The sequence below is a fragment of the Brachypodium distachyon genome, chromosome 2 (assembly GCF_000005505.3).
Source record: "Brachypodium distachyon strain Bd21 chromosome 2, Brachypodium_distachyon_v3.0, whole genome shotgun sequence".
NCBI classification, from domain to species: Eukaryota; Viridiplantae; Streptophyta; class Magnoliopsida; order Poales; family Poaceae; genus Brachypodium; species Brachypodium distachyon.
In genome coordinates this window covers 19,630,113-19,653,519 of record NC_016132.3, presented here as the reverse complement: position 1 = coordinate 19,653,519, position 23,407 = coordinate 19,630,113, and the positions used below count along the sequence as shown (strand labels likewise).

The 23,407-nt window shown below is 45.0% G+C and overlaps 3 protein-coding genes across 3 annotated transcripts; 2 read left to right on the top strand and 1 right to left on the bottom strand.

Moving 5' to 3' along the window:
* Positions 1 to 1,866: 1,866 nt before the first annotated feature.
* Positions 1,867 to 6,919, bottom strand: LOC100820901 (mucin-5AC). Its single transcript, XM_010232957.3, has 4 exons — positions 6,407 to 6,919; positions 5,525 to 5,648; positions 3,284 to 4,513; positions 1,867 to 2,565 (listed from the first exon to the last, which is right to left on the bottom strand). Exons 1-4 carry the CDS (start codon positions 6,451 to 6,453, stop codon positions 2,146 to 2,148), a joined length of 1,821 nt encoding a protein of 606 aa, XP_010231259.1. The 5' UTR covers positions 6,454 to 6,919; the 3' UTR covers positions 1,867 to 2,145.
* Positions 6,920 to 12,709: 5,790 nt separating this feature from the next.
* On the top strand, positions 12,710 to 14,335 carry LOC100846709 (V-type proton ATPase subunit E). The gene is made up of 5 exons (XM_003568188.4): positions 12,710 to 12,995; positions 13,087 to 13,187; positions 13,294 to 13,647; positions 13,776 to 13,875; positions 13,985 to 14,335. Exons 1-5 carry the CDS (start codon positions 12,894 to 12,896, stop codon positions 14,021 to 14,023), a joined length of 696 nt encoding a protein of 231 aa, XP_003568236.1. The 5' UTR covers positions 12,710 to 12,893; the 3' UTR covers positions 14,024 to 14,335.
* A 515-nt stretch (positions 14,336 to 14,850) lies between these two features.
* LOC100846403 (serotonin N-acetyltransferase 1, chloroplastic) lies at positions 14,851 to 18,747 on the top strand. Its single transcript, XM_003568187.4, has 8 exons — positions 14,851 to 15,119; positions 15,196 to 15,281; positions 16,463 to 16,526; positions 17,060 to 17,246; positions 17,397 to 17,496; positions 17,634 to 17,734; positions 17,846 to 17,939; positions 18,231 to 18,747. The coding sequence occupies exons 1-8, from the start codon at positions 14,866 to 14,868 to the stop codon at positions 18,308 to 18,310; spliced, it is 966 nt and encodes a 321-aa protein (XP_003568235.2). The 5' UTR covers positions 14,851 to 14,865; the 3' UTR covers positions 18,311 to 18,747.
* Positions 18,748 to 23,407: the final 4,660 nt, after the last annotated feature.

Genomic DNA, 23,407 nt, shown 5'->3' with positions numbered 1-23,407 from the left:
CAAAACATCGATCGTGGATGATCATTTAAACCGGCGGGGGATCGAGGTCGATCGATCAGCACATGGACACCACAGCAACACACATCTCTTTTCCTGATTCAGTTTTTGCCACCACTCGCTCTAGCTTTTTCCGTGTGGGAACCCGGCCGGCTGGGGACCCGGGTAATTGACCGGCCGGTGCCTATTCTACGTAAGTATATACGCACACACAAAAAAAGGATCAGCGCGCGAGGGAAAGAGGAAAAGATGGTCTCGGTAATCCTGGAATGCGTCTTTTGTTTTTGGCGGCCCCCTTTCGCTTTTCGTGCTTTCCGGATGGCGATCCACGCGACGCATGCATGCATGTGATCGATCCGGCCGTATCCGGGTTGGTTGCAACGCAAAGCTGGTGGTGGATCCATGGACTGTGATCTGGATGTCTCCGCGGGCCGGCAGCGCGGACGACGCAGGCAGCTAGGAGCTGCTAATTAAGCCCGGTGCACAAGTGATGCGAGGGATCTGCACATGCGACAGCGACCTGCATGCCTTTGCCAAGAGAGAAAGACGGAGCGCGTAGGTAGCTAGCTTAGCTAGGCAGAGGGTCCCCACGGGAACCCGAACGACTGACAGGGAAGCAGCAGCGTGCTGTGCTCGATCGTGGTTATCTGCAATTATTCAATTAACGAATCCAAGTATCGCTCATTAGCACGTACTGTACTAGTGATCACTAACTAACGGGTCCAGATGGTTTGGTTTAGAGCACCAGGAGAAGAAATGGGAAAAGTCGTATGAGTGCATTGTGCCTGAAGCTGATAGCGGTTGCGTGGGTTGCATCAGGATTCAGGAGGGCGACTACTTGTCTCACTTGCCCGCTCTCGTACGCCTCGCCTTCGGCGGTTCGGCCTAGAAACTGAGAAGGGAGAAACGGGAACTTCTGTTACTCGTCCTGGCTCGGCCCTGGGCCTCGTGGCCACGGCAGTCTAGTCCAGCGGGGCGTGAGCGTGACGCAGATGCACGCCACCCCCCATGCCGTGCCGGGCCTGGCCCGTCTCGCGGGACCGCAGGCAATTCCCCGATCTGGTGCTCTGCGATGTGCGTACCGCGTACGTAGCCCCCGTCCCAGCAGTACGTAGGACAGTACCAGGGATATGATGTGGAATCAAACAAACTTGGATGCAAGTTCAATACTACGGAAATCAAGTGGACATGGCATGTAATGTAACCTTGTGTTTTCTCATTCTGACCCTGACCGTGCCGATGTTACCCAGGTGACCTACACCTACCCTTTTGGTCTTTTTCTTTTGGAGCGGGAACCTGACACAAATACCATTTTGGTCATTGATTTTATAACCACGCGCGCCGATGTTACTCAAGTGATCTAAACCTACCCTATTGGTCATTGGTTTATACTTTGAGACGTGTGCAATAGACCCATGGTGCATCCAATGGTCATGTTGTTCAAAAGCTTCTAAATGTACCGTATCACGATACATCTGGCTGGCGGTCACAGCGACAAGTGTAGATCACGTGACAATGCCACCTTTGCTTTACGGTAACCTGCTCTGTCTTCCCCTTCTAGTAGCAAGTAGCAAGTGTCGGCCTTCTGCTGTCAGGGTGACATCGTTTACAGCTCCGGAGCCAGGGCATCCGATTGCTCCGGAGGTAGGGATGCAATCAGATCCCGCAAATCGCACTTAATCAACTTGTTAGTCCAAAAATTATGCTCAAAGTTTGACTAGAAGATGTAGAGTTTGGCCTAGAAGTGCATCCCCATCCGGAGAAACAGGCTCCCCACGCTGCATTCCAAATGGATGCAGAGGCGTCGATCGCGTGTGCAGCATATGACATGATCACGGGTCGTCACCCACACGAGCATCCAAAGGCCAGTACAGTAACTTACAAAATGCTTCTGTACCTTTTTCGATTTTCAGTACAACAATCTGAGGAAACCAACGCTCCGGCGACAATAATTTAAGGGGGCCGAGCCCCGCATCCTCTCTGCCTCATCAATTTCAACAGCAGCAGCAGATGAGGAAAATGGTTTGGGGGCGTATCAGAACCAGAACCAACCAAACAGATCAATGGGCATACATATCTTGCAAAACGCAAATTAAGGAACCGGGAAAATAAGTGTCTTTGGGGGGACTTTACAAGCAAGGGCTGCCGTCATAGAGGGCTGAAGGGCTCTGGGAGCGGCTCAAACCGGTGGTCGAACAGCGGGCTCTGGTCAGGCTTGTCATCGAATCCATGCAGCCAACTCGTGTTCTTCACGTCCTCCCTCAGCAGCATTGCCTCGTACCGTGAACTGCCATATATGTCCAGTTCGCTCAGGGTATCCTTGGTTCCGAAGCTTCCCCGGTCGGGTGAATCGGTTGAGCTACCATCATTGCGCGAGAGAGCTCCGTCAGTATCCAAAGAGAAGAAGTGCCCATTGATTCTGCCGTTGTCAGCATACTGTCGGTCACCATTTGAGGTTGGATGCCCGGGGTCAGACATTCGAACTGGTCGGACCTTGCCAGCGGTTGAGCGGATGCTATGGGGAAAGAGGGATGCACCACGAATGCCACCCAAGTTCTGCCGAATGTCCTATCAAGAAAATGAATATTGGAGATTAGCTTCTTTCAATGGAATAATAAGGTTAGAGACCCCAGAATAATAGTGCACTTTTTTAAAAATAAATTACATGACCCCCTCTGCACCGGCCATACATGCAATGCTCCAACCGTAAGTGACAGGATCTAACAAGCTGGGAGCCTGCTATGTCCCATGGTTACCCGGACTGATCTAAGATCATCCCAGAGCCAGTGAAGAGACCTTTAGAATTTCACATTACTTGAGAGGATCTTCAAATGCAAAATGCAACTTACCAGCTCATGTTTATATGGAATATTAACTCATGTAATCATGTTGACCTGGACTATTTAGTTTTAGTATCGGTAGAGAGGACTTTTGTAGTCACACCTGCCAAATGCAGTTCTCCAATGCATGCTTATGTAGTATTTTTAATCACTAAAAGATGGCTTTGCAGCTCACAGAAGCGAATTACAACTTTCTAGTTCAGGCTCTCTGCATTCTGAGACCATATGACTAAAACACTTGCAGTGATCACTTTTCCAGCTCGAAAATGCAAATATGATGGCATTTGTAACGTTGCCTAAAGAGGCAGGCATGACTACTTCAGTACTTAGCTAAATGCATAAGGAAAGAATCTTAATAGATCCTAAATGTATTGTTGATTTCAGGACATAACAAATTACAAGGCAGCAGGATGTAATTTATTATGATGTAAACAGAAGAAGCATACCATGTGCTTAATTGCCATGTCAAGTGAATTCTTTGATATTGTCCTCCCAAATCCATTATCTGTGCCTGTGCCTGCAACTGCAACAGGCCGTGCCACTCTAGTAGTTTGACTGTCAACAGCAGACCTTTCAGCCTGTCTATTTTGGTGCCCATTTGAGCGAGAAGGCACCTTTGATGGTGGATCAGAAAATTTACTTCGACCCGCGGAAGGCACAGAGATCTTTTTCACAGGAGCTAATGGCTCAGCATTTGAGGTTGACCTTATTCCTGAAGCCATTCCCGGGCGTGATCTACCAGCAGATAGTGGTCGCTCAGGTAGTTTTGTCCTTAGATTTGGTGGAGTTTCATTTGGGAAATCAGGGATATCAAGTGGCCGCACTGGAGCTCGGAGTCGTGGACTTGGGGAACTTGGACGAGATGACGGAGCTGATGAAGGGATATCATGTGGCCGCACTGGAGCTCGGGATCGTGGACCTGGGGAACTTGGACGAGATGATGGAGCCGATGACGGCGCTGAATTACGGCCACTACTAGCTGCAGGTCGGCTCATAGATGTCAAGTTGGTGCTACTAGAAGTCCGCCCAAAAGAAGGCGAACGGCCAATAGCTGGTGCTGATGAACGCACCCCAGGCTGACGTGTAGGTGTCGATGATCGTGAGATGGAGCGTGTCACTGAAGGAACTGTACCAGACGACAATGAGGTGGCATGAGTTGTCCCATGAACACTACTTGAGGATGAGCCTGGGCGGCTCGTTGCAGGAATTATACCTGCGGATGCACTTGGGCGGTTCATTGCAGGAACTGAACCTGAAGATGAATTAGACATAATTCGAGACCGAGAATTTGGAGTTGATGGCCTTGAATTTTGGGTGGATGTGGTCCTGGCAGAAGCTGCGTCGACTGTAGAATTGGATGCTGTTTGACGAGTTCTCACAGGAGTAGATGGGCGAGTTTTGGCTGGTGTAGATGGGCGAGTTTTGGCTGGAGTAGATGACCTTGCTGGGACTGGACGTGAAGCTAGCACCGGTTGTTTCGGTGCAACAACCGTGCTGCTTCGTCTACTTGGGGTTGTAGGTCTTGAACTCACAGAGGAAATGCTTGTATTGAGAACCGATGTCCTGTTGTTGCTTGACATAAGAGTTGATTGAATAGAAGGGCGCGTTACAGAGTTACTTCTTGCAGGTCTAGTGGGAACTGCAGAATGTCCGTTCTCCGTTTGAGAGACTGAAAGCTGCAAAAGCAATGCTTATATTAATATATATAAAATATGATTACAGTGAGCAAAATTTGGCTGAGAAGATAATTGGTTTCAACACAAAAATGCACCATGCCTATATTGTTGGAGCAGTTAAAGAAGTGAGTCATGTGTTCCCATTTAAGTCACGCCAATTAATATGTCGAATTCTAATACCAAACTTATTACAAAAAAAATCCCTAACGAAAAAGAAAACTCAACCAACAGGCACTAGTGCCCATAGTATTTAATTTAGAAGAAGCTAGCCTCGAACCCGGGTGGGCGGAGTGAGCATAGTAGCTGTGGCCAAATGAGCAACACTTAGTTCTCACTTATTACAAAAAAAAAAGTGTTTTGCTCCATATTTGAGATATAACTCAACGGATCATATATGATTGATCATGCGTGGTGAAACACCCATTTACTAACTGAGACTTAAAGAACTTGTTTGTTCCTATGAAATAAACTGACACATACTACTGTAAGGTATTTCAGATCAGATTCCCAATGCTTGTGAGTTTCAGCTATATCTCATGGATTGTTTTTGCTGAGAAGGACTATATCTTGTTAATTAAAATTCCTACATGAAACAGGTCCTACGAGGCCAAAATGTTACAATGCATCCCTGCTACTGCAAGCCATCACACAATGTGCATCTAGCATAGATAACAATAATTTACTATAGATGCATGTCTCCAGAAAATATGTAACAAAACTTAGAGAAAGATGTTCTCAGCTAACAACTTAGATATGTACAACAAAACTTAGATAAAGATATACTGGATACTCCTCTCAGATAAGCATGTGCAACGGAAATTTAGGTCAGGCTGGCCACCATATTACCAAATTTCAATGGTACAGAAAATGATACCGACAAATTATTTTCTTTCTGCCAACTAAACCTTAAAACTATCTGCGCCAAAAAAAGAATCCCTAACTATTCTGCATTAGAAAATGTTCAAACATTGGTATTATCTATTTCTAACACAGAGAGTGCATAGTACATACCCTTGATGCTCTAGTAGTTGAGGATGATCTGGTGACAGCACGCTTTGGTAATATATTTGCGGATGGTGCTTTCTGAGCAATTTCCAGTGCAGGAACGCGGGGTGTCCCAGGTGGAGTTAGAAGCCTAAGGAGTGCATCACAAAAACATGTTAGGTAAGAATAGAAACACATGCTGATGCTGGCATGTATTAACAAGAGGAAACAAACAATTGATTATGCAGGAAACTAATTAGCTCACTGCAATAAGAGAAGAAAACAAATAAACAAATCCATGATTGTTCTTCACAGCCAAAGTTTATAAATATTCACCATTAGATATTTAGATTATGTGGGGAGAAAACTAACATCGTGACTACACTTACCTCACCAACAGTGTGATCTTCCTTTTAACATAGAAAATAAACAGAAATTTAGACCATAAACATACAGATATTCTGCTCCACCCATCGTGTTATAGTTATTTTCTATGCTAAGACAAAATCGTATACGTGGGCTTTTAAGGTTCGGTCAGCAGGGTGACTCGAAGTGCCATCTTAAACAAGAAACGATCACATCTATCACAACTAAGTACAATAGTCTACAAATGAAAAACCGGCCTATTTCTGGTACCCTCTCTACGGAACAAAAGCCACATGCCGCTCCACAAACAATCTAACTCTACTCACTCAGCCAATAAAGTACAAATCCATCCAAAATACAGCCAATTGAAGCTAATCAAGAAAAAAAATAAACACCCTCCATAAGCATGCTGCATTAATTGTTTAATCCCAGTTTTTAGCTAAGATAGAGTGCGTGAGATCACAAGCACAGAGGAATCACCTAAACAGGGAAGCAATAAGAAGAAAAGGGAGGGGTATGTATGCAAGCGAACTGAAAAATCACCAGTCATAGTCGTTCTTGCCGATCTCCGAATCAAGCAGGTCCTCCATCTCAGACCACCCTTGAGCGAATCCCCCCGGAAAAAAAAACTCACAAAAGCACTAGCCAAATCGATGCCACCGGCGACCACCTCCGGCCACAGGTCGCCCCGTCGGATCCGGATCCGGAAGCTTCGATTCGACAGCCCTTTAGCTTCCTCCCCCTGGGAGGCTGGAAGAACCAATGCCGCTTCTCTCCTCCCGGCGCTGCGCGCTGCTGCGCTAGCTCGAGTGGTGTGGCGTGTGGCCCTCTCTCGCTTTCCCTCTCAGATGTGCGATGAGATGAGCTGTTCGAGATCGCGAGGAGGAGGAGGAGGGGATGGTGGCCCGGAGGAGAGAGGGGTGCGTGAGCGTGACGGCGTGAGCTCTGTGCCTCTAGGTCTGGGGCTCTGCGCTGTGAAAGCTTTGTTTTGTTTAGCCGTAAAGGTTTCGCCATCCATCTGCTCCTCCGGTGGTACGTGGGCCCACCAGGAAGCGTGCGGGCTGTCAACGGCGGTTCGCTCCCCGCGGCGGTAGTAAAACCTGTGCGGGAGCCGACGGTAGGGCAAAGAAAAAGAAGAAGAAAGGGAATCTAACGGTCCAAAGCTCCAATACCATCCGATCGAACGATCCACAAGGAAGGAGTAAGGGAGAAGAAAAAGGGGAGTGAGGGGAGAGGGAGCGGTTGACCGGCGAGCAACTGGAGTGTAACATCGACGGCGGGAGAGGTAATACCGATGGTCCTAAAGCTATAGGGTGCTTGATCGGATGTCGAGGCCCGGATCAGACTCCAGTGACCTAGCGGATCAAGAAGCTTGCATGTGGAAGAGGGCAGTAGTGGGTGATGACACGAGAAAAGTAGAAAGACGCGTCTAGGAAGAAGGAGCGGAAGGAGAAAGAGGGCGAGGTGCTAGGGAAGGATGAAAGACGAAGAAGGAAGTGGAGTTCGTGTGGTAGCCCTACGAAGCGTATCTAGTTCTTTCTTTATATGAGCCCACGACACTTTATTCAAACTTGGGGTGCCCTAATTAACCATGCACGTATTTATTGAACCGATGTTGACAAGTTAACACGTGCATGGCGTCTTTCCTCCCCCATATCCTAGCAAAATCCACTAGAAAATATGTGAAGTTTCAAAAATTAAACTCCCAACAAATTTCTAGTTTGCAAAAAAAACTTTCATCATTTTTTAAAAGAGCTTCGTTAGAGATGAATCCGAACTTCTAAAAAACCGGACAGAGCATTGAAAAGTCCAACTTTCAATAAATATCAAAAGGCTTTCGAAATGGAGCTTCTACATAGACAGACTATACCTTTCAACTAATATTAAGTTGTACTCCCCCCGATCCATATAACTTGTCGAAATATGTAAATATTACATGTATCTAGACGCTTTTTAAACATAGATACATCCATATTTGGACAAATTTGAGACAAGTGATATGGATCGGAGAGAGTAGTAGGTTTCAAACAGGAAATCGCAGATTTTGACTAATGAATGTAGCATTGGTTTTATGGAAAAATATAGGCTTTAAGCTAAAATAATTGGAGATTTACTGAAAACACCAACAACGTCCACCTTGTCGAAACACATTGTCCTAGTAATGGAAAAAGAATTGAAACTTTTTTTAGAACACAGCGGTCGGCCCCCCGATTCGATTACAAGAAAGAATTGACCCCGTTTATAAGGAAAACTGGCCCTAAAAACCGGACCTAAAAAATTGAAACTTAAATCTAGCCATTTTCCAAACCGTTGACAACGTACTTACATAGATCTACTGGCCGTGGAGGAAGGATGTGAAGGAAAGACACCAGCTTTTATCTTATCCTACCGTACATGTCCTGATCTCTTAAAAACAAGCTGCAAGCTCGTCTAGTGCTGGTACTAGACTAGTTCACAGGCGAGGTGCGGGGTCGCTGCTGGCACGTGGGACCCAAGATACATGGGGCCGCAGGTCAGCTGCAACCATGAGAGGTGCCGACAAGGCTGTAGTTAAATCTGTCATCTGACTGCGACGGATCAGAATAATCAGGTGGCTGGTCAGTGGATGATTTGCACACTGAAGAAGTGATGAGGATCAGATCAGCGCGATGCCCTACTGTATGAACCGCGGGGCTGCCTGGCAAATCGTGTAGTCAAATGCCGGCAGGCAACATCATGCACCAGCTTACTTTTACTCCCCGGTAAAATAATGCAAGAACTCCACTCTCCTCTGCATGACGAACAGAGGAATTCCTGTGTGAGCAAAGTAAGACAAGAGAGCGGCATCCAGTGATCCAGTCCACCCGGGCACAGTCGCCTTCGATCGGGCGCGCGCCGTAGGTTGGTTGATGGCCGCGTCTCGTGGACGGCAGGGCATGGCACGGGCGACGGAATCCCGTCCGGCCCGGCGCGGCGTTGGTTGGGAAGACGGCGACGGGCAGTTTGTTGCCGGGTCCGCGTCGATCGGCGGGGAACGGACACCGGGGCCAACTGTGCTGGGATCTGGCGGATGCCGTGCCCGGGAACTTTCCTCGTCGTCTCGCCAGGAACCGGACGGACAGGGTGGGTGCTGGTCTCGCACGCCTGGGGGATCTGCTCTCTCTCTGCAGTCACCGTATTTTGTTAGGTGCGGCCGGTTCTGTCAAAGGGGAAAATGTAGATATGCTATTCTGGACTTTTTGCACGTAGGGCCAAGTTCAGTGAACTATAAAGTCAGATATTCCACTATTTATCTCTTAATTAAAGTGGGATTTAGTATTGGAAATAGACTGTCCTGCTGATGTAGTCATTTATACTGGAACCGGGCAGGCCACTCGCGAGCCAACATGTGGCACGTATTTTCACATGTAAATTGATATTTGAATGCAATATTGATATTGTAGTGAAATTTGATTGATATAGTTATGAAATAATATTGATACGGTAATGGAACTTCACTGATGCGGTAAAAAATGATTGATTGATATTGGTGTTTTTTGTGCTCCGGCGCCTACTAGGCCCGGTCAAAAAACGCTCTGCTATTTTGTCGGCATGGCACATACTTTTTCTTTACAAAATGCCTAATAACGAGATGTTTCGTGCAAATTTCCAAAAAAGGAAGGGGGTTGCAAATTATAAATAACCAGAATTAATATTTTTTGTATTTTGTCCACCTATTTTTTGCTGAAAATAAATACCAAACTTCGTGCCAAATAGTAAGTTTATTAATTACTTAAGTGTTCTTATTTTAGAATTTGTGTTGCTTGTTTTTTATTTTTTTTATGTTTTTAATGTTGTCTATCAAAGTATCAACACTGAATTAATTGACCATTTTCTTGTGTTACATTGCAGTGGAAAAAACATCCACATGCGCGCCACATCAATAAAGATGTGGATCTCAAAACCACTTTAGGAGCTAAAATGTAAAGTGTGAGTGTTTCACATACTCCTTCTGACCCATATTACTTGTCTCAAATTTGCTCAAATATGGGTATATTTATGTTTAAAAAGCATCAAGATTTATTGTAATATTTCGACAAATAATATGGGTCGGAGGGAGTACATGATTTATAAATGAGTTCAATATATACTGCCTCATACCAAAATATGGATTTTATGTACTTACGTTAATGACAATCACCTAATGGGTTATTCGATATAGTGCCAAACAACGAAGAATCACTATCCATGTTGATTTTTGTTCCTAGGGCTGGATGACCTTAGATTTGGACATTAGGCTCGAAAGTTTTACATGAATTTAGAAATGTCCTCTTCATCAACATTTGCTATTTTTCAGGATTTTTTTGAACATGCTACATTTTCAGGTATTTCATTTTATCGTAATTGTAGTTTTCACTGGATACATCGACCAAGTTATAACGATTAACCCCATTTTCATGACTGGTTCTGTTTAGCCCATGACTATGTATCTTTTGTTCGAGGCTGTGTGTCTGCCAGTCGATGTAGAGTTCTGTTCATCTTATCTTGTTTGCTGTAAAACACAACTAATCATGTGTAGTATCGCCGTACGATCCACAAATAACTATGCAGGAAGACCATGTTATTGGAGACAGACACTAGAGTACTACAATTAGATTCCTGCTAGTCGTTGGTGGACGGGAAGGAACCGAACTTGCTGGCTCCTCAAGCCATACCGGGGAGAGGGCTCCATACACGTAACATGCGGCCGAGCCCGCCCGCACATGCCAAGCAGCAAGCATCCCCTGACCCCCCGTCCTATATATCCCAATCCTATCTGTAATGTCGCATAATGGCATGGTCCTGCCCTTGCGAAACTGCCTGTACCTGACGACAGTGCAATCAAGCTTATAATTAATTTGTCCTCACAACTATGCAGCCTACAGAGGAGGAGAAAGAGAAAAACACAGTTTAAGAGAGGGTAATATAAGGGAGGTGAACTGGTGATGCAATGCCGCGCTGTGGATGCACCTGCATTTCCCCCCAGTGATCATTAGACCCTGGCAAAAGTTTCATTTTCAGGCACAGCAGGAGGATGAGGTGCAGTCCAGGAGTAGATCTGATGGTTGTGCTCAGCAGTTAGCTAGGCACCACAACCAGTGAACTTCCTTGCTTGTAGTACTGCACTGCACCAATGCTTGTGTTTGACAGAGCTTAATTGTCTTGTCAAGTGCTTGCCTGTGTCTGCATTTTCCAGGATGTTATTTTGCTTGGCAATGGCAAACGATGTGGATCTTGGATTGTGGTGTACTCCACATGTGAAGTCTTGGAAGCAACCTGCAGCTGCTGGTAAATTACAGCCTCAATCATTGGGCTTTAAGATGTCAAGTGAAAAAAGGTTTTATTAATTAATTGGTCCATGTTTTTTGGTTTCACCGGAAAGCAAAAGCAAAAGCGACGTCTTAGCTGTGGATCGATGGCGGATTAATTTGGACCGAAGAATGATGGAGCCTGCACGTACATACCGGTTGAAATGAGACATTAATCATTCATGCCTTGGGGGTGCCATTTCGCTTTCGCAGCGATCGCCACTTCTTCTCCAGCCTTCTCGCCTCCGATCCTCTCTGGCTGCAATAAGCCGTGCAATCAGCCCATTCAATAACAGTTAGTTTGCCCATTCATTAACATCATTTATGCTTGATAGTGTTTCTCGGCTATAAAGAGTTGATGGGTGGAGTAGTTTGTGAGAGAAAAAGAGTTGATGGGCTGAATAGCTACGAGATCCAATCTAATCTAACAAATGAAAGGGGAGCGAGTCCATCACTTTTCACCTAATAAAGAACAATTTACTGAAAACTCAAACAACAAGCAATGATAAAGACCGGCAATCACTTAGATTGCCAAGCACATATTTAAAGCTGAAAATAGATACTCTCTATGTCCAACAAAAGATGTCTCAAATTTGATTAAAGTTGAGACATCTTATGTTGGACGGAGGGAGTATGTAGAATTAGAGATTACAATCAGAGTGGCCAGCTCGAGTGGCCGATTGTTTGGCATGAGCCGGGTTCTCATGTGTTTTTGTTACGACGGAGGGCGCATCTTAGATCATTAGATCATCTAGAATTTCGAATCGCTAACTTGAATGGAGTGATGTGAGATGACGACGACATATGCGAGCAACCTTATAGCGGTGTAAAAGGAGTACATGTTGGTAGTCAGTTTGGCTAGTGCGTCTGAATATGATCATGACCCATGAAGGATATTGCAGGCCTCTGAATATGATCATGATCCATGAAAAATATTGTAGGGCACTGCAGGGGATTCGTCCAACTTTGTTAAATTAATCGGACAATTCTCTCCCTCTTGCTTAATAGATCGAGGTCTTCAAACTGTTGTAAACAAAATTGGACTGGAGAACTGTACAACATGTGTGTTGCTGTTTTTGTGGCTACGTTCGTTTCTCTCAGACTTTGTGAAAGTTGTAACGAATAATTTTTCTGTAACACGTTTTGCGACTGATTTCGTAGGTGGCGTGTGGCTAAAAAATCGACCACGAACGAAACATGCTCTGTACATTTTTTTTTAGAGGAAACATGCTCTGTACATGAATTGTGTTGCAAGTTGTTGTAATGAAAGCGCTAACTTCTGGGCCAGAGGGGTTGAGAAATTCGAGCCTGCTATTTCGAGTTGGGCTGGAAATGGATCGAGGCGTAAGAGCAACAGCAAGGGCCTGCTAAAACTCAGGTTAGGCCTAAGCCTAACAGTAATGGGCCCCTGAATGCACTGCAGAATCAGAATTTTGGAGGAGAGACCTAACTAAAGTCGGAGGCCGAATTTGGCGGGGAATGTAGCGACGACCAGTTCCCCTCCTCTCATCTCATCTCTTCTCTTCTGGGATCCGAATTCTACGCTGATCTCCCACTCCCCGTCGTTCCTTCCCATTGCCTCTGCCTCGTCCATCCATCCAAGGAAAAACAAGAACACACAAGCACACGACCAAGGAAAGGAAAAACAAGAAGGAAAGCGGCGGAAGATCTAGAAACCAAGTAGCGGAAGGGACGATCGATCGATACCCGAGTGATCATCCAAGATGAACGATGCCGACGTCGGGAAGCAGATCCAGCAGATGGTCCGGTTCATCCAGCAGGAGGCCGAGGAGAAAGCCAGCGAGATCTCGGTTGCCGCAGAGGAGGTAAGCTAGGAATACACATCTCGGTCCATATCACCGGCAACATATTGTCTGTAGAAAAGAAACTGGAATCAGCATTGCTGAATCACTGCAGGAGTTCAACATAGAGAAGCTGCAGCTGGTGGAGTCGGAGAAGAAGAAGATCAGGCAGGACTACGAGCGCAAGCAGAAGCAGGTGGACATCCGCAGGAAGATGTGAGCACACGTACTCTCGCACACAATTTCACCAGCAATTTCTTCAGTTTTCACCACCGTGCCGTGCATATATGCATGACATTGTAATTTGTAAATGTGCATGCAGCGAGTACTCGACGGAGCTGAACGCGGCGCGGATCAAGCTGCTGCAGGCGCAGGACGACGTCGTGTCGGAGATGAAGGAGAGTGCGGGCAAGGCACTCCTCCGGGTGACCAAGGACACCAACACCTACAGGAAGATCCTCAAGAGCCTGATCGTGCAGAGCCTGCTCCGGCTGAGGGAGCCGTCGCTGGTGCTGCGGTGCAGGGAGGCGGACCGGGTGCACGTGGAGCCCGTGCTGGAGGCGGCCAAGAAGGAGTACGCCGAGAAGTCCAAGGTCAACCTCCCCAAGATCATCATCGACGGCAAGGTCTACCTCCCGCCCCAGAGGATCAACGACGCCGCGCACGGGCCCTCCTGGTATATATACTGTACTTCTTCTTCCATCGCCTGATCTCCGTTAATAATTGCCGGCCGAGTGCAGTTCATTTTAACGAATAACTGACGATTGATTTTGCGTGTGCACGAATCAATGAATGAACGACCAGCTCTGGAGGCGTGGTGCTCGCGTCGCAGGACGGCAAGATCGTCTGCGACAACACGCTCGACGCCAGGGTGGACCTCTCCTTCAGGCAAAAGCTTCCTGAGGTACGTATACGTACGCTGGTCGGCCAACAATTTCTGCCTGCTGACTGCTGCTTCCTTCTGCTACGTGGTTTGGAAACTTGAAACATCTCTCTGTTTGCTTCTCTTGCAGATCAGGAAGAAGCTCTACAGTCAGCAAGTGTCACAATAAAGTTTCTTTAATTCATACGGGCTACCATTTTCTTGAATAAATCACAAGCGGTTCGTGATGTGCCTGCTTGCATTCCAAAGTTCCTATGTCTTATCTGCAACGATATGTATGGTCGCATTTGTAATGGAGGAAATTGCTGGCGAGGTGGCGGACGGCTGGGTTCCCTTCTTTTGTACTAGTACCCGCAAGACCATATATATGCATGTATCATCCATTCTGCGTAGCAGCATGTAATAGACTGAGTACCGCAGATCATGCATGTAATGTTTTCGTTCAGAGAAGAAAGACAAATTCACGAGGGTCGTGCATGTATCCTATTATTAGTCTTTCTGTCTTCTCCTGGATTACGACTTCCGCCAATCTGCCCTGCATTTCTCTGTTCATGAATTTTCCCATATATTTTCATCACATCTCGAACCTACAGAAATCTGAAACAAAGAAATTATACAGCACAATTGTTTGGATGCTTCACGGAGGAACTAAGAAGTGAAAACGTGATATGTGAGCAAATGTTTAAAATCCTTCAAAACATAAAAAATATAAAAAATACAAAAAAATATTCTACAATTCAAAGGGCATCATAGAAAATTTCTTGTTGAATTTTCTATAAGTTCCGAACATAGCCCAAAAGAGAAAATACACAAGTCATGAGAAAGTTTGGGAGACTGGAAGAGTGAAATAAAAGGCCGCCATAATAAAGGCTCAAGAGGCCAAGAGTTTAGTATCCCCGTATGGTCCACTACATCACTTCTGGCCCACGTAGCCCACGCCGCCCGCAGAGCATAGGAGCGGAAGCTGGGCTTGTGTCCCGGCAAAACACAAAAGGCCGCCGCTTGCTCGAAATGCGGCGCCTCTGCCACTGCCGCTGCATCTTCCTTCTCTATCGTTCGCCTCCGGTCTCATCTTACCTGACGTCCGGACCTGACCTTATCCGCCGCCCCGACGCGACGACTGGCAGCCGCACACTCCGCGAGTGGGTCTCCTACTCTCCTTTCCCCTCCTCTCCGCCACCCCCCGCGCCTCCCTGCCGGAATCGACAGGCGAATCAGGCGGCGAAGATGGTGGCCGGCTTCACCGTTACCCCTTCCTCGTCCATGTAAGCAGCCCCGAGCCGAGCTCTCCCCACTCCCGCTGTGCCTGTTTCATGCTGATTTCTCCTCTTTGCTTTGCAGATGCCGTGTTTGTATCCCGACGGCGTGCCGTTTGGAGGCGCGGGGTAAAGTTCCCGCGCCGAGGTTTCTCCATAATCGGAAGCAAGGTAAGGTCCGGTGTTCCATTCCGCGTACATTGCAGCGGATTATCGGAGGTCATAGTGGTTAGACCACGGGGTTCGATTCAGTTTATGCGAACTTTAGGTCTATTTGTTGGGTACAGGTATAGCTCCTTGGGGTGCTACGATACTCCGAAATAAACAAAACAGTCCATATAGATTCCGTATTGAAGAATTCTACAAAATGATTCAGCTCATATATACAGCATATTACAGAATTTTAAATTCAGATTTGATTCATGATTTGAGAAACAAAAAAGACAAGCTTTGATGGTGATAATGGGTGATTTGTAGCCCAATTTGAATTGGTTACTATCTACAGTCGATTTTTTTTTCCTTTTTTGTTTCTTGTTCTGTAGATCAAATTTCGATTTAAATCTTTTTAACACGTCAGTTACATGTTCTGTCTAGATGTTAATATTTTTTCAGAATTTTTCATGAGTTTATTGAGGTGTTCTTTTCAGAGTTGGGAGTGCTGGTGGCAACCCAAACTAGGGAGCACCGAGCACCTGATACTTCCTTGGATGTCGAGCTGCCAATATGTTAATCAATTAGGAATGGTCGCTTCGGGCGATAACTCACATCAAACTGATGTGGTAGTTCATTTAGACACTGCACTGCGAACAGTTTCTAGCAAAGCTGTCTCGTTACCTCCCTCTTCCTGTTGATGTTTGGAAAACGGCATCAGCCTGCCTCTCGTGTCGCTGTACCGCTACCCATCCTTAAATGCTAGCACAATATTTGCATAGATTGTGGGGAAAATGGCACTGTGGTTCTTGTTTCTGTTTTTGCACTTAGTAATGAGCATAGTACTAGCTTAGGATGTCACAGTCTCACAGATTGCACAAAATGTTTTATTTTGTTCAGTGTGAAATGAACTTCTAGACTTCTACTCCCTCTGATCCTCAATTCTTGACTCAAATTTGTCCAAATATGTATGTATCTATTCTTAAAAAGCGTCTAGATACATGTAATATTTCGACGATAATTTAGGATCGGAGGGAGTATTATTTTGTCATCCACTAGATGCTGATAGGCTAGTTTATTGTTCGTGATGTGTTCCACTTCCACTTGTTGTGGACCTGTTCATGAAGTATAATTGTTTGTTTGTTGACTAATAGGTACTGTAGCAGCTAAACTATGATGATCTAATAATGTTTTGGTTGCAGCAAAAAGACGGTCTGCGACAGCCTGGCCCTTGAAAGCTGGTCTATGGGACTCTCTCAAATCCGGGTAAAGTAAATTGTGTACCCTTGATAGCAATTGGTTTTAGGTTTACATTTATAGATACTGTATATGTGTACCATGTAATGATTATATGTTGATGTAAAGAAGGAGTATATCCATAAAGTCCTACAATGATGAGAAGAGGAAAAAAATGGCTTTCGCACATTACCTGTGCTGGGACAAAAGAAGAGGAGAAATAAAATAGGGAACTCACATCTTAGTCTGAAAAACAGTACCAGGACATAGTGGGACCTGAATACTTGATTATGTTGCTTAACAAATCCTTCTGAAATCCGTGTCTTGTACAGCATATGGTTCAATACATTTTCCTTTCTTTTTTCTATTCAACAAGGTAGTAGTCTCCAAATCTTATAGCGAACATATTAACATAGAGCCTGAAAACTCACAATCTTAACTATACACTACATACCTTAGGAATATTATACAGTAAACTATCCGCACCAGTTTTTCCTTGGTCTGATTCTGTGCTCCTTAAATTTGTGTCTTATGGAAAAATAATTCAATGCATTGTTTCACAGATTTTTGAAAACTAATAACAATACAGAGACAGTAGAGCCACCATCTACACCACTTGAAGAGGAAGAACCTGTACCTGAGGAACTAGTGCTCCTAGAAAGGACACTCCCTGATGGTAGCGCAGAACAGATCATATTTTCTTCAGCTGGCGATATTGATGTATATGATCTCCAAGCCTTATGTGATAAGGTCATCTTTCTTCAAAGCACTTCGATATACCTTGGAGTGTTAGCCTGTTAGGTTATAGTCTTGGTTCTCTAAGGGCACAATTCCAGTGATTCGGTTTCTCTAAGTTGCTGCCTTCTTAGTAATTTATTCAACAAAATACTTATCTCACAGGTTGGATGGCCACGCAGACCTCTAACAAAAATTGCAGCATCCTTAAGAAACAGCTACTTGGTCGCAACACTACATTCAATAATTAGGTCTCCAGGACCAGGTACTTGCCTTGTTTCATTGATACCGGATCTTGTGTGATCCTGCGAATAAGTTGAGCCAGTCTCCTAATCTGAAGATTATTTGCAGAAATTCATTTTTCTAGATGATGAACATCTTAGTGTAGAAGTTATTTGACAGAGGGAGAAGAGAGGAAGCAACTAATTGGTATGGCGCGAGCAACTTCAGACCATGCCTTCAATGCTACAATTTGGGACGTCCTTGTTGATCCTTCCTATCAGGTGAATTAGTGAACTTTTTTGCTTTGTGTCATGACAATTTGAGTTCACCTTTTCTATTTGTTGTATGCATTAAGGTTTAGTTACAACGGCTTAAACCTGTAACTATTTCAGGGTCAAGGTCTTGGTAAAACACTCATGGAGAAAGTAATCCGTACTTTGCTCCAGAGAGACATCAGCAACATTACATTATTTGCAGACAGCAAAGGTCAGCAAACAATATTTGCAGGACATATCTAAGCAGAATTGCGTCTCTCCTATATAGACACCTTGCAGCACATTTGTGGCATTTCACTTTACTGAAGTCAGGAGATAGAAAGGCTGTGTGCATCGATCGACGCAGAGGTCGGGGGCATGCCCTCCTTTCAAAAAAAGGGGGATAGACGTTCTGTTCATAGTGGACGCTTATCATGAAAACCACAAAATGCAGCCCATTAATACCATTTGAATGGACTCATGAATCATTCAACTTCCTGCGCCTTATATTCCGTCAATGCAGTTGTAGATTTCTACAAGAACATGGGATTTGAAGTGGACCCTCAAGGCATCAAGGGCATGTTCTGGTATCCCAGAGTTTAGCTTCAGCGGCCTGGCACCCCTCTTATTCCTACAAGAACATCGTCCAACAACTCTTACCGCGGGGATGGAGAAAAAGGTTCCTAGTGGCACAATTTTCTCCGGTGCAGAAGAAATGGGCAGGAGCTCAGCTCTGCAACGATAAAAAGAAGATAATGGTGCGGTTCACAAGATCTGGTGGTTCACAAGATCTGGTGTTACCAGCTCTCTGAGTCTCCCGTGTCTAGGCAATGTATTATTCACGTTTAGTTGTTTAGATGCCTCTGGCAGAGAGAGCTCGCCAGTTCTTGCACGACACATCGTACTATGGAACTCTGGATGTAACGAAGAAACTGTTTTCTAGTCAACCTACCCAAGTACCCATCCAGCTTGCGTGGACATTTACCTGAACCATTTGGAAGCTTTGCTTATTCAATCATTGGCATCGACACTGAAAACTACTGAACCATTGTCTCATCGCAGCTGTTATGTAGGCCAGCCTTGACTGTTCGCAGATGTCACTGTCGCTCGGTCTCGACTGTTCTTGTCATATGAATCCTAGTGGAAACAAAACCACAGAGATTGACTAGCAGAGGTCTTTGGACGCTAATGTACAGGAAAGTGAATCAGAAATTCATGACAATGCCACTGATTCAGTGTGAAATTTAAGTTATGCAATTGATCGTATGAAATTTGGACGTTAGATTTACTTGATTATAGGGAGAAGAGAAAGAAAGATGAGAGATGCAATGGAGCGTTTGGAATAATTTTTCTTCAACATTTGGAACTCAGAACTCGTGTTTGGTCTTCTGTCTGTGTGTGTGTCATGTGTGCTTCTGTAGATTGGGTCCATGCAAGGGAAACCCTGATTGCGAGAAGCCTATTTAGTGTCCAACCGCCCCGGGCGATTATATCGCCCCCTCCTCTCCCCGTGGTGCCACCGAGAGGCCGCCGTCTTCGACGAGATCCGGCGACTCATCGACAAGATCGTGAGCACCACTGACAGGATCTCAAGGTGCGACACTGTTATTTTTTTAAAAAAATCTTCAAAAAATATTTTGAAAGTTAAAAAATCTAAAGTTAAGAGAAAAATAAAAATAAAATATACTTAAGATGATCAAAATAAAATGTAGGACAAAAAGGCAAAAAACCCAGAAAAAACCTTTCTTGGACAACCCAAACACGGGTTGTCAGAATTGTTTGCTGACTTCCTCCTTGGCGGAACTCTGCCAATTAGCCCTCCCTCACTGACCAAGGGTTTCAAACCCAGAAAATAAATACCTTTATGACAACGAGAACACATTCAAGAAGACAATTCTTAGATTGCCAATATAGGAGTCCATATCGCCGAGGGAGAATGAAACCATTTGTGCCACGTCAATTGATCAAATGATCGAGACACGGTACTGCTTGCCGAGCTGAAATAATCTCCACAAACCATGCCACCGATTGCATAACCTATCGAAGGACATACACATAGAGAAGTATTTTTTTTTCCACATATGCTGGCCAATGGTGAGCCGGTCAATTCGAGACCCCCAATTATGGATGTAAACGGCACTCAAGTGGATGTCGCGAGTCCCGTTTAGCGCTCCTTGCACATAGTTTTTTTTTCTTTGCTTTCAGAGATGTCAGAGGCATGTGCTGGGCCAAACGGGTTAAACGGCCGCCCATTTACATCACTACCTTCGATGAGTTACTAGCTAAGTACCCGTGCGTTGCAACGGAGACACAAATATTTCAATGATTTACGTCTCAAATATAGATTACGCATGTCCATCGACCGATCGAATTTTTTTCTTTCCAAAACGTAATTGACAAACACAGAACTTACCTTAATTTGTGGAACTTACCTTCCACATGGGTTTAATTTTCTCAAATATAGATTATGTATGGTTTTCTTAATTTGTGAAACTTACCTTGCTATGGGCTTAATTTGTAAAACTTACCCTGCTATGGGCTTAATTTGTGAAACTTATCCTGTGGCAGGACTGCGTCCCATGACGGCGTCCATGGGGACCGGCAGTGCGGCACCCCATGGCGGCGGCGGCGGGGACCGGTAGTGCCGCACCCCATGGTGACGGCAGCGGCAGCGGCGTGGACCGGCACATGGAGGGACGGGCGCGGGAGGGATGGTGAGGGAGAGGAAGGGATCGAGAGGGAGACGAAGGGATCGAGTGGGTTCCGGTGGAGATGAGAGATTTCGGGAGAGGAGAGGTTGGTGGGCGGTGGCGGTGGCGCGCGGGGCGGGGAGCAACGGTGGCATGCGGGCTGGGCGAGATGCGAGAAAAGGAAAGAGAAAAACGAATCGGGAGTTCGGGCGGTGGCATACGGATGTAATTTCTGTGAATTTGGGGGGACGGACCGACGACCAACCAAACTGCAAATTAAGTAGTAGTAAAGATTAGTTACTTGCATACTTCTTAGGCTGAAATATACACTTACATACTATATTCAGGTCAATGGTGTTTTTTCTTTCTTCTAGAATACACAGAAACATTTGCATCATCCATTTAAAGAAGAACATCGGAGAGCGCGCAGTTTAGTAGAACCCTAAATGGGCAAAATAAACAAGACTTAACCCACACCGGTCCACTCTCTGGAAAGCAACTAAATCTAACCATTCAGGTCAATGGTGTGAGCCGGTCGTTCCGAGACTTCCAGTGAGTTACAATTCTTGCATACTTTTGAGGCTGGAATATTAACTCGATGTCTTGGCATCCTCGTACGATTTTTCCCGATACATTTTACCGAAGGACCCTTAAATCTGCTACAGCGTACATGAACATGAGTTCATCCCATGGATCGACCAACGGATGATGGATCTGTTTACAAAAGAAAAACGGATGATGGATCAGATCATATATGCATTGAATTGAAGAATCGGCCCACGGAAGCTTTCGTGCAGCAGATCGACAAGCCACTGAATGCAGCTGGTGCCATCGTCGCTATCAGCGGCCCACCCCGTACCGTCATCGACAACAAGCCGCCGCTGCTGGCTTCCAGTAGTCAGCGCGCGCGTGCTTCCTTGACCAAATCTGATCAAAGCGCTTGTGGCTGCTATCCTTCCTTCCTGCAGCTGGAAAAAGGTTCCAGAATACGAATACGTGAATAGCACGTACAGATAGATACGTGTGCCGTGGTTAGCTGTACGTTTTACTCTCTCCGATATCACTCATTTTGTACCAAGTACAAATTTTGTGCTAAATGAACTAGGGAGTATATTTTTATGGATCGAAGGAGTAACATTCAAGCCGATGGGAATAAATGCGAACTTTGTTTCTTCCATGGCCACGGTCGTCAGTATGTTGCGTTGGGAATCATTTATGCATAGTATGGAGCGCGATGACGTGCAAGTTATGTAGCTCTGCGGTCACTGCCGACAGCGACTCAGCAGCGCTGGAAGATCAGGTGTTTAGTCCAGCTGAGACCCTCGTCACCGTTAAGCCGCGTAGTTAGCAGTGGGAACGCTGCCACCGTTGTCAATATGCATGCTCTTGCTTCCACTTCCATCCACCGTCAGAACTAATAATCCTCCAGCTTTCTCGGTGCATGCGGGTGATTCTCTTTTCCCCCAAGTCACCACCAGTCCACCACTAATGCGCACAAGCTACATATAGATTTGTTTAAGCAAGCGTACTCAGCACTGAGCCCTGCAACGATCGATCAGGGTTCACCTCTTTTGGATGTTACAAACTTGATCACGATACCCGGTCGCGAGGAAAGCAAGAGGAATGCTGAACTAATTAGAAGGGGAATGTGTATATATATGCGATTCTACTTAGAGATACTAACATTAGGATATCTTTCGCTTTAGTTCACCGGTTTTGTTATGTCCAAGGGGGAAGAGAAATAACCATTTCTAGGTCGGTACTAAAAACCTCTAATTGAGTAATTGAAATTTGTGCAAAATTTATACTAGTACAAATGATGAAAAAAATTCTTAATCGGATGGCTAACTATTTCTAAATCAACTGAGAAATAGACACACCCTTAGTTCAACAAATGAAATAGTTTTCTAAAAATTGATATAATTTTAAAATTTTACTCCCTCCGTCCCATATTAAGTAACTCAAATTTGTCCAAATATGGATGTAGTTATGCCTAAAAAACATTTAGATACATGTAATAGAAAGTCACTTAATATGGGACAAAGAGAGTAATTAATTCATTCGATTCGGTTAATTCTTTTGTTTATCTAATTCTACCACGAGTGAGCAGTGCCCCGTTTGATTTTTTGAAACAATGGGCCTCCCATCGATTTCCATTATTAGAGAATCGCCAGCAACTGTGCCTGTTTGATGTGATGTTTTATTAGTGTTGATGCCACTTTGCCTTTTTTTAAAAAGAAAATTATCTCCAGTTAATTAAAGACGTTAACTTTCCAAATGCATCTAATGCAGTGGAGTATGTTTTTCGATGCAATAATATATATACCTTTTTTTAAGTGGATGCACAATATTATACTGATTGCCAACTTCATAGAGTTTGACCGAGTAAAAAAAGCTGCCAGCCAAAGATCCAAACACTAAAAAGGTGCTTAATCAAGTGAGAGTATCGTGATTCGCTTTATACCAACCGGAGCATTTTGTGCCGATTGTGGACTGAAGTAGCTTTCAAGTCTCGTAGACTTAACGGAGGGACAACAGGAGATGGGCACACAAGACAATATTGCAATTTGCGAGAAGATCAAAAGAGAAGAACCTAGTGACACACCGCCGGTGTCGCTCCTTTTTTCCCCAAATTAGTCAAGTATGCATGCGTCACTAAAGGTAAGCACAACAACAAAAAAAGGCTCCCTCTCCGTGCCGTTACTTACTACTCCGTACATTAATTGGATTAGATCAAAAGCCGATCGAGCAGTGTCCCAAAAAGAACACCAGCATCAGCATGCATGGGTCGGGCACCATGGCCACACATTTTGACATTGGTGTGCAAAGGTACATGAATGGATAAATCCAAGTTGTGATGTTAATCCAAGCTAAGCCGTTTTACTTTCACCACTATGCCGTCCTACGGACGTTCCACGGATGATGCAACCCTCTTGACTTTGATGCATTTTACTGATGGATCGGCACTAAATCGTTTTTAATTACCATAGACACATGAATTAACACGGTG